General features: G+C 41.8%; 1 protein-coding gene across 1 annotated transcript; it reads right to left on the reverse strand.

Annotated features, from left to right (window-relative positions):
• Positions 1–63: 63 nt before the first annotated feature.
• ccn6 (cellular communication network factor 6) lies at positions 64–9,345 on the reverse strand. The gene is made up of 5 exons (XM_085132935.1): positions 6,861–9,345; positions 4,589–4,868; positions 2,459–2,695; positions 460–653; positions 64–345 (listed from the first exon to the last, which is right to left on the reverse strand). The coding sequence occupies exons 1-5, from the start codon at positions 6,906–6,908 to the stop codon at positions 64–66; spliced, it is 1,041 nt and encodes a 346-aa protein (XP_084989061.1). The 5' UTR covers positions 6,909–9,345.
• Between the last annotated feature and the right edge of the window lie 2,101 nt (positions 9,346–11,446).

Below are 11,446 nucleotides of genomic sequence, written 5' to 3' on the forward strand. Positions count from 1 at the left end.
TTTCAGTCCTGAGTTTCTCACAGCGGGGCTCGCACCACTCTGTGTCTCTGACGTTTAGGGTCCTTAGAGTAAACGCAGGTCAGAAAACATGTCGCCCGGATCGTTGCACTTCCTCTGACACACACAGGACGTTATCCACTGCATCTTCCACTGTGTGTTGGAGCCTCCTTTGCAGGTGAAGTTGACCTTGATCATGCGTGACTTGTTGGGGACACAGCAGCGCTTGTCTGTACACACACCGCAGTATGTGAGCTTAAACTTCTTGTTGCTGGTACAGCCAGAGAGAGTCAACTTCTCTGCTTTCTTTGCCTGGAATTTGGGTCGGCACGTCTTTCCCTTTGGCACCTAGAAGTGGGAATAGCAATTGGTGTCTTTCTTTTTAAGAGTTTGAGGAAAAAAATTTTTTAAAATTAAATGAAAATATTAAAGATTCAGACAGATTAAAGCTGAAGATGCCACCTTAACACTCCTGAGCACGCTTTTCTCACACGGTTGCAGCAGGCACAGGCGGCGGTCTTTCCTCATCTCACACTTGCTGTTATCGTTGTTGACACGTACAGAGATGCCCAGGCCGCAGGTCTTGGAGCAGGGACTCCAGTGGGTGGTCTGGATTAGGCAGTTCTTCTTCCAGGCTAAAGGAGGGTCCCTGTAACCTTTCAGTGTTACAGTTAAAGGGTACTGTGTCAAGCAAAGCACCGATCAGAATCATTCCAACAAGCTGCTGTGTCTCCATCAGAGATGGGCAGTAATGCATTAAAAGTAATGCATTTCTGTAATTTGATTACTTTTCAAGTAACAAGTAAAGTAAGGGATTACTATTCCAAAAATGTAATTAGATTACTGTTACTATACCATAAGCATGCTGCATTACTGATTTTGTTTGTTAATGTCTCATGACAATAGTGGATAATATAGAGATATTATCCACTGTTGATCTGCAGCAGAGAGTACAACCATGCAGTGTTTAAGGCTTGGAATTACTGACATTACTTTGAGTTTGATTCTGTAAAAAGTGACATAAACATTAGCGTCCGCTGTGCACTCTACGTGGGAAGAAAACTTCTTTCTACAGTGAAAAATTAAACTTCTTGCTGTGTTTTTCTTGCATCTATTTGAAAGAGTGAGAGTAAACACAAAAATTATTTTATTTTAAATGCTGGAATATGCAGAACATAGGTTTAAATGTTAAACAAATTTCTTCAACTTAGAGAATGTTGCATATAATTTAATTTTTGCTTAATGCAATGTGTATAAAGTTAAAAGATTAAAACTAATAAAACAAGTTTGAAAAAGAGACTTTTTGATTTGATTCAATTTTATATGATGGATTATGCCGGAAAAAAATTAGAATTGGCTGAAAGGTCTGCATTATTGCATTATTGCATTATTACGTATGTATCATGTTTTTAAAAAGTAAATAATAAAGTAACTAATTACTTTTGAAAATAAGTAATCAGTAAAGTAACAGGATTACTTTGTGGAGAAGTAATCAGTAATTAGTAACAAATTACTATTTTCAAGTAACTTGACTAATACTGGTTGTGATTAGGTGCTACAGAGCCTTATGGGAGCAATCCCATTAATCGATTTTGATAGAATTCATTATGATATGAAATTGCTGCTACATAGAAAAGGACAAAAAAATTAAAAGATCTGCATAGAAATGTAACACAAAAGAATCTGAAACACTGTAAACATACCAGCTCACTATACAAACTCATCTACATGTAAAAGAATGCCTATCTTTACATATTATTATTATTATTATTATTATTATTATTATTATTATTATCATTATTGAGGAGCAAACATGTAGGGTTAGGACTCTGTGGAGCGCTAGAGCCCAGATTATTGGCACCGGAGCCATCCACTAGCACCAAACATTTATCGAACCACAACCAGATCAGACCCACAAACACCAAAATAAAAGCTTCTTTTGTTATTAGATCACCCTCAGAACTTTCCCATCTCGTTAGTGCATTTTTGTGACTATAGCGTCATGCTCGTTTGCACCACTTAGTAAGCTTGTCGTGTCTTTTCTTGACATTTTTAATCAAAATCAAAATGTTTCAGCCAAATCTCAACGACAAGGACGATGAGTTTTTGCTGGGTGGGAAAGTTTGTTTTTTCACAGTGGCAAATCACTGTATGTGACTCATATAGATCATGTGATAGATCTGGTTCAGCTACATGCCACGCCAATTAAATAAGCTTTGCAGTAAATCAAAGTGGCATTTTTATGGCTTTTAATAAAAACCAACTTGTCCCTCTTTCTTTTCCTCCTCTAACTGGAATCATATGTGTCAGACAGTTTAACCACAGGCAGTGACACCTCACACTGACAGTACTGAGTAATGAGGCTCCCCCTTCCCTTCCAGCTACCTAACTTTGACAGCAATTAGCATTCCAGGCCAGACAGCCTGGCCCTTCTCCATGAATTCATTCTCTAAACACACACCTGACATGTAGGTAGTGTCCTGCTGGTGCTTGTTTGGGCTCTGGCCACTGCGAAGGCCAGCTGGCGTGTTGCTGATCAGTGGTGCAGAGCCTAAGAGACCAGCAGGCTTCTGGATGAAAGCAGGGGTACAGCCGATGGCTCCAGCGATGCATGTACACTTGTAGAGGGGGCTGGACTGGAAGGATTCTCCATTCTCATAGTGGACCCCATTCAGGTCACAGCCTACCGCCATCATGTCTGAAGGAATGAGAAGAAACATGCTAGTGCAAATCTCAAACTCTGATTATGGTGGATCTTAAGACTGTAATGCAAATTAATATATTTTTTGTTTGTTTGGGGGTTTTTTGTAAACCAAGAATTTTACTGTGTCTTTTTCCCCACAAGCATACAAAATATGAGATTTGAGTGCAAATTAGCTTTTTGAAAATGGCATACTCCTTTATGCTGGCATTGATTCCCAGCCTAGCACCCAATTTGAACATTTGGAATGATGACATGGAATGTAAAAACATGTTTTTGCAGGGATGGACACAAAAACCAGCAGTTTTTGACTCACGTAGGCGGAATTGTTGATTGGAGTTTAAGTTTCCCACTGAGGTTTGTAAAAGTCCCTTCAGGCTTCTTCACACTTGCATATTTTTTTTAAATTGCTTTCCCGTTGAACTGGTTTAGAGCGGCCTCCTCTGAAGCCACTGTGTGGCTTTATGCAAACACTAATAAAACTAATTTAAACATACAACTTTTATGGTCTTTCCAAATGTTGTTTGGCTCATGGTAGAGTAATTGTGATTTACACTGCTTTAAAATATGACATTCACAATATATCCATAATTCTGTTACTGTTGCAACACATGTAACCCTGCGACAGCAGCCCCTGGGGCTGAATCCTCAAATATCCTCTTGACGCTGAATCCAAAAGTGAGGCGAGCCCCATAGACTGCTGTTTAAAAAAAAACAAAAAAAAAAAACATGTTTATAAGTTGGTACAGAAAGGTGTTTTGGTCTCAGTAGCTAATATTTCCCTTCATAAATTTCCAATAATTAAACTTTTGAACTGTATTAAAGCTTAAAGTGAGAGGTGAGGTCAGTTTGATCATGATTATTATAGGCTGTTGTGTGCTATAGACCATTCTCTCAGGAAGTCTTTAGTTTTTGGAGAATAAAATTCAAATATTTTATTGGTTTGGCAGCATCAATTAGCAGCTACGGTGCAGCTATATTTATCAGCTGCATTAGTTAAAAATAATCCAGTCTGCACTTGTACGGTTATGGATGCAGTTTAGCATTAGTTTATAACTTAACCTGTGGTCTAAAGGTATATCCGTCCATTACGGTTGCTCTGCAAAGAATGAAGATGGCCACGTCTATGAAGCTAAAGTCAAGGCTTCAAAATACTAAAACGCAAACCAGTGTTACTATATGTTACTATAGCCATGTCCAACTTTTACAATGTTTGACCACCTGCCAACAGCCAGCATCACACTGCCATAGTTGTAGGAAGTAAAGCAGCATGTACCCCTGTAATCAGAGCTGGACTGGTAATCTGGCACAACGACCCTATTCCCGGTGGGCCGGAGCGCCGATCTGAAAGGCTGCTGCACACTGGTCATACAAGCGCTGACAGCAGCCCATTCATTCATATTCATTAAAAATCTTTTCACGAGCTTGTAAAGGTTTATAATAATAACGGATTGCATTGCTGGGCTCAAACCAGCAACCTTCCGATTACAAGGCGAACTACCAACTCTTGAGCCACGATCGCCCCACGATCGTTTAGTGGTGAAAAGGTGAAACTGAAAAGCCAAAAGAAAATCTGTGTCAAATTAATCAACACATTGGCTCCGCAAACAGTAGTAGCCAGCAACAAGTTGTAACAGGCCTCACAGTCACAGGAGGCTGCTGCTGCGGGCACCAGCTGTGGAGAAGGGAGGAAGACACGAGGAAGATGAAATAAACGTGGTAAGATAATAGATGGAGGGACCGAGTAAATCCGAGTAAAATGAGTGGCTGCTTTGACCATGAGTCACTGCTGCAGTGCAACTAAGGAAGCCTGATTAAAACCTGTGTTGGGCCTCTTGACTCTTTATTGCAACCCTGCCTGCAATAAAGTAAAAGACCAGGTCCACTCACATGCACACACTCCAACCTCGTATCTTGGCTTGTCTGCGGAGAAGTCACAGTACATGCCCTTGTGTGGGTCGCACACGTCCCTCTCGTTGCATGGCTCTCCAATTTGTCGGGCGCAGCTCTTACAGCAGCCACACCCATCCAGGACAGAGCTGACACCAGGGGCACAGTAAGGTCTCTCCCGACACTTGCAGGGCCACTGGCAGAATTGGCGCCTCTCTGTCGTAGCCCGTCCACCCCGAGGAGCTTGCAGCTGCCCATTGTTCTGCACCCTGCTGAAGCACTGAGGGGAAAACAGCCAGAAGGAGTCAAATTTTTGAATTGGCAGTACTATTTCTATTTTATTATTATGATGGAGATGATACGGGAAATGTACAGTAAAAAACGCCGCTCCTCAAACCAGTAGCTTTTTTTTTTTTAAATAAATTGACAGTTCAGATAATAAAATGTTTACATGTACCAGTAACGTCTATCTGCTTCCTGTCTACATTCACACCCATCTTTCTGGACCCTCCTTGTCCAACCAGGTTTAGTTACTCTGGAAAATGTTAAAGTAGAACTCTTTAGTGTTCAGTGCAGACACTCTAATGGGAGACTAAAGGAACAAGATGCCTTTGCATTTTACTATAGTGCTTTTTACCAGCCAAGGTCAATATTTTGTGTCAGATATTTCTTAGCCCAGTTTGAGGGAGATGAAAGTGAGGAGACAGATGATGCCTCAAAGGTGCTTTTAGTTTTTCCCCTGGACTGGAAAAATGATCTCATTGCCACAGGAGTAGCAACTCCATGATAGGCCCTGGGGCTTTTTTTTTTTCCTGGGGTCCCTTACTGCCACGTTGTACTAGAGCAAACATAAAATCTCACTCTTTCGTTCTCTCTCTTATACACACACACCACAGCAGGTCGGTCCACATGTTTGATTTGGCAGTTTTACGCTGGATAATAGTTATTTGAGTTATTTGAATATACAAGCATGCACTTGTACTAAAAAGTACAAGTACATGCTTTCTAAATTTCTCTAAAGCTGCTAACAGGATATGACTTTATGGTGCAGTGAGTGCATGTACCCCTTATTTAGAGTGGTGCACATGTCTTTTGGTCAGTGCCACCATCTCCAAACCATATATCATAGCAGGTCTCCCTGCTGTCTTGTAACCCTTGCCTTTCTCTCTCACTGCTATCTTTAAGTGTTAAGTGTGTAACAAATCACACTTAACACCCGTCTCCACCCACCCCACTCCACCCTGCTGGTTTCTCTTCTTCATCTCTCTCATGTGTCCATTGCTTTGAATGGTTGACTTCAGGTATTTAAACTCATCTATCTTTACTGTCTGTGTCTAAAAACCACGAGTAAAATCCTAACTGCAGTGGCTGTACTCAGATCCATGTGTTAGCTTTAGCTAAAACACATTTAGCCACTTAATTTCTGATAATCGTTAATAATTATCAGAAAAGATTGAAATTTGTTCTCTCTCTCTCACACACACACACTTTCAGGTTTGAGGCTTAGACATGTCTAATCCCCATCATACGTCTAGTTTAGCATTGTCATTGTAACTGTGCAGGGACAGTCTGGTTAAGGGGAACTCAGCTCCTCCCAGTCTTTCTTGCTTTGTATTTTTCACTGCTAAGTGCAAAACAAAACAAAACAAAAATTCAAAATAGAAACAAAAATATATAAGAAACCTTTCAACAAAGCATGACAGCCAAAAAATTCAACATCTAACATAATGACACACTGCACAGAGCTCAGAGCAGTGAGAGGCCAAAATGTCTTAGATATTTCAATATATTCCAGTCCTTGAATGTCCATGTTTACCTGATGGTATTTGCTGTGATGAAATCCAGCCATGGCACCACTTGTGCTCCAAATACCCCTGGTCTCTCAGAGCTTCCAAGGGTTACTGAGGGTTATGGCAAAAATCTGAAGCCTGTCTGCCAGGTTTGCTGAATGAGCTCATTTCATGGTGTGAAAATGAGTCCACGGGAGCTTGAACTGCAAAGACTTCCCAATTTTGTCATCTTTTCTCACTACACACTTCTAAAATAAACCCTACACACACAAAGCCAGTAAACTACTAAAGCCTGCATACAAATAATACTATCAAACAGTCAAGTCTGAACTGGGGTGTTTTGGTATTCACTTGCAGTCAGGTATCCCATACAGCTACGTGCTTTCCTCTGGATTTATATATAGCAGTTTCTGAGTGGCATCGAGTGTTGTCTTATCTGCAGTCTGAGGGGAAAAAAGGTGAAAGGGTAGTGGTCTTCTTACCTGTTGAGCAAAGATGAGCAGGAGGGAATGGCAGAGAAGCAGTAGCATCTCTCAAGTGGTCAAGGTTTGTGTGAGATCCAGGAGAGAGATGGGGTGACGAGGGAGCAGGAAGGTGGGATTGAGAGAGGGAGACTGGGTGCTGGAAGAGGGAGAGGATTGGAATGGGGTGGGGTGGGGAGAGATTGCGAGAGCTGACCTGCTCGGGGAAGACCACAAAGCACCCTTCTGTCCCTCCTCAAACACACCTTTCCCCCCATTTCACTGATCCAGAGGGGAAGTATTTGATGCTGGGTCGCTCCACAGCCTTCAGAACCTGCCCACTTCCATAGTCTTAGCCTTAGCCTTACTCACACCTGAATGAAAATACAGGTTAAATCTTTATAAGTTATAAGCTACAATTGTACATAACATCTTAACAAACCTAATTTCATGTTTAAAAGTCTTCTCAGTTAACACATTCACTCTGTGCTGTTTATTTAATGCGGTGCTGAAGCTGCGTGCTTCACCTAATGTGGACTGACATCTATTTGAGTTCACATTCCATTATTATTTACACTGAGTATAAAGGCTCCTCTCATAGCTGCTCTCCACCTAATTTCTCGTAAAACCAGCAGTCCTTTGAGATTTCATATGGAAACACTGATAATACTCGTATTGCTGCTACTGCGTGCTGTACTACCATGAGTACTGCCAACAATGAGAGGCCAGAATGTCATCAGATGGTTATCAACTTTAAAAACTAGTCGCAATGTAACTATATATATATTCTATAACTACAAGTAATCAACGTGTTGCTATAAAATCTTGTAGAGATATTAATGGTCTCTTTTACTGATACCGTGGGGGAAATCATTCCTCTGTTGGATTTTTAGTCTGAAAACAATTTATAACATTTATCTCATTTTTTCTGGATTATTGGTAGATATTCTGTCTCTCTTAATTTAAATGGAACTGCCATAACAATTGGAGACTGCTCATTTCTTTGTAGGTAAATAAACTTCAGTTTGGAGGAGGTCTGGACCCAGCGGTGAGAGGCCAAAATGTCTTCGATATTTTTATTCCAGCTTTAAATTGGATTTTGTAGTAGTCTGAAGTGAATAAATCTTAATAGTGATGGTGATTCGCTAGTGTTTATGTGTAGCACCATAGTGGGACTGGCATTACTGTGGTTACTGACCAAAACCATGGCTAGAGCCTTTATTCAACTGCATACTTCCATATGCTAATGTTTAGTACATAAGCCTCTTTACAATATCATGCACTCTGTGAGTATCTGGCTATTGTACTTGCAACCATGGGAGGATTATTACGACTACACACTTTGGATGCAAAGGTTCTACACACCTACGCATTCAAAGTTTTGTAGCACATTACTTTGAGATTATACTTCTTCTGCTATTCTTTTACATTCTGTGCATGCTTTAACATCACCTACCTAAAGCAGAGTTCATTCTGGTATTCTTTAAAGCAAAGTCATTAACAGGAGGCCTTAAATTGTCTTAATATTCCTCAACCCTGGACCACAGGTGACATCAGAGGGTTCAGCAAGTGTCTCTCTCTGCTGGCTAAGCCACCATCCTGCCTTGAACTTGGACCCACTAATACAATTCAATTTGCCAACCGACCAAATGTAATCTATGCTGTCTGTGCTTTCACCGTGTTGTTAGCCAGATACATGTGATTATATAACCCGGGTCAGTATTAAGTGTATTTTAACTTTGAAATTAAATAAATAAATAAATGAAAATATGAAGGGTAACAGCCCCTACTGGTTCCAAGGGATGTGCCCCCATGGCCTAGTAATTCACCCATGTTCATAACACTCAGAAGGAGTAGAGGAATATGTGCAAAACAAGGAAGGCACACACTGGAGAACAAAGTGCTGGGAAGCAGTGAAAAAGGACTTGTCTGGGTATAGAGAGTATAGAGTGCCACTCATGCCACTGTGTGAGTGGCATGAGTGGCAATGGCTTTCAGGGTTGGCAAAGGTCAGCCAATGAGTTTTTGAGCTAATTACCCTCTGAGCACCCTTCCTGTTCACAGTTGTGGCCCCTGCAAACACCCAGGCAGTGGTAAAAGGCCAGCAGCAGCTTCTGGTCAAGGTTTATTCTTCCTCAGGACACAGAGGAAGTGCAGCTGTTGCTAGGCCTTCTTTACCAGTGTGATGGTGTTGTGGGTCCAGGTGAAATCACCTGAGATGCCCAGAAACCTGAAGGTGGAGACAGATCCCACCAGACTGATTGAGGTTGGTTGGTTGGTGAGGAAATCTTTGATCCAGGAGCAGGTGGCAGGGGGGATCTGAAGGTGGTCCAGTATGGTGGCCAGGATATCTGGTATTATGATGTTGAAAACTGAGTATAATCCTCTGATATCTTAAAAAAATAATTTTAGAGGATCTTAAATTTAGTTGGTGTATTTGGGTCTGGTGGATTTATTTTTGTTGTTGTTGTGGTGTTAATGTGTTGGATCAGCATTGCCGTTCATTCACATTTCTTTAGTTTAGACATGTTCAAGTTGTCATTATGGACAGGATTATGGACAGGATTTCTAAGCGCAGCCAAGTGGCGGAGGGCTTTCGCTTTGGTGGCCTCAGGATCTCATCTCTGATCTTTGCGGATGATGTGGTTCTGTTGGCTTCATCGGGTGAGGGCCTCCAGCTCGCACTGGAGCGGTTCGCAGCCGAGTGTGAAGCAGTGGGAATGAGGATCAGCACCTCCAAATCTGAGGCCATGGTTCTCAGCCGGAAAAGGGCGGAGTGCCCACTCCGGGTCGGGGATGAGGTCCTGCCCCAAGTGGAGGAGTTCAAGTATCTCGGGGTCTTGTTCGCGAGTGATGGGAGAAGGGAGCCGGAGATCGACAGACGGATTGGGGCTGCAGCTGCAGTAATGCAGACGCTGCACCGGTCCGTCGTGGTGAAGAGGGAGCTGAGTGTAAAAGCGAAGCTCTCAATTTACCGGTCGATCTACGTCCCTACCCTCACCTATGGCCACGAGCTGTGGGTAGTGACCGAAAGGACGAGATCGCGGATACAAGCGGCGGAAATGAGCTTCCTCCGAAGGCTGGCTGGCATCTCCCTTAGAGATAGGGTGAGAAGTTTGGCCATCCGGGAGGGGCTCAGAGTAGAGCCGCTGCTGCTCCACATCGAAAGGAGCCAGCTGAGGTGGTTTGGGCATCTGATAAGGATGCCCCCTGGGCGCCTCCTGGGTGAGGTGTTCCAGGCATGTCCCACCGGGAGGAGGCCCCGGGGCAGACCCAGGACACGCTGGAGAGATTATATCTCTCGGCTGGCCTGGGAACGCCTTGGTGTTCCCCCGGATGAGCTGGAGGAGGTGGCTGGGGAGAGGGAGGTCTGGGCCTCTTTGCTTAGGCTGCTGCCCCCGCGACCCGGCCCCGGATAAAGCGGATGAAGATGGATGGATGGATGGAAGTTGTCATTATCTACCACAGTAATGTAGTTGCATTCTTATCAACACCAAAGGAATACCTTCTCACAGTGGAAAAGTGTGAAAAGCTTTTTGATCTGGCAGCGTTTTTTATACACCATAAGAGCACTAAAACATGTTAGTTTCCATCATGATTCAACGATGAATAGTTAATCCTACAGTAATTAGAACATATATACTGTACATATGCTTAGATAAAAAATATTTAGTCATAACATTTGCTGTTTTTGTTTTTCTTTTAGGGCTTTTTTGGTTGTGTTTTTTCCGTCCTGGTCACGAATGATCTGTCTTTCATTAGTGTTGAGTTTTATTTAAGCCACATGGTAAACAGGCTGATTTTCAAAACCTAAGCATTTCAATTCTGTCACAGTTTGGCATTACAGTTTTTCCTTTCAGGAGCTTTCCAACTTGGCTTCAAATAAACAGATATTCTATGAAAAAGCTGTAAATTAATTTTAAGTGGGTTGCTACTTGCGTGTTGACCTCTAAAATGTGAAATTATATTTTCATTGGCAATCAACATACTTCAACAACACATCATCCACACACACAAAAACCTGCTTTATACAAAATATCCAAATATCCCTTGGCTTCTTTGTGGGGTGCATGGTAGGAGTTACAGATGGGTTTAAGATGGGGGTGGAATTACACTGGGGATCAGCTCTGAACTGCTTCTTGTTAAAGATGTTGTTATAGATATAGAAATAATTAGCATCAATGCTTTCTGATTTTACATACATTTTACATAGAAAACAATGAGAAAATGAGAGAAAGGGGAATGCGGATGGAAGAAAGATAGAGAATCAAGACGTCCAGAGGATTAGAATAGAATAGAATAATCCTTTAATTGTCCCACAAGGGGGAAATTTGGTTGTAACAGCAGCCAAAAAGACAAATATACAAACAAACAGAACACAGGACACGGAACAGAAACATGCACAATTTTTCTTACATATTTACATTAAGGACAATGGTTACTATAAACAGAGAGTACTGTACAGTTATTAAATTAAATAAAAATAATTACAGGTAAGAGGCAAACCAGGTTGTAGTGCGAACTGGTTAATTAACTAACTTATTGCAGTTACAGCGTTGATGTAAACATCTATGTTTGTTGGGAGCAGTTCAGATTGTTCAGATTAG

The sequence above is a fragment of the Neolamprologus multifasciatus genome, chromosome 15 (assembly GCF_963576455.1).
Source record: "Neolamprologus multifasciatus chromosome 15, fNeoMul1.2, whole genome shotgun sequence".
Classification (NCBI taxonomy): Eukaryota; Metazoa; Chordata; class Actinopteri; order Cichliformes; family Cichlidae; genus Neolamprologus; species Neolamprologus multifasciatus.

What these genes read in the sequence shown, in the direction of transcription:
- ccn6 (XM_085132935.1), bottom strand. Translation starts at nt 6,908, where the DNA reads ATGCTACTGCTTCTCTGCCATTCCCTCCTGCTCATCTTTGCTCAACAG. An exon ending in TGCTCATCTTTGCTCAACAG is followed by an intron (nt 4,869 to 6,860) that starts GTAAGAAGACCA and finishes TTTTCCCCTCAG; the next exon opens with TGCTTCAGCAGGGTGCAGAA. An exon ending in GCGTGCTCAGGAGTGTTAAG is followed by an intron (nt 346 to 459) that starts GTGGCATCTTCA and finishes TCCCACTTCTAG; the next exon opens with GTGCCAAAGGGAAAGACGTG.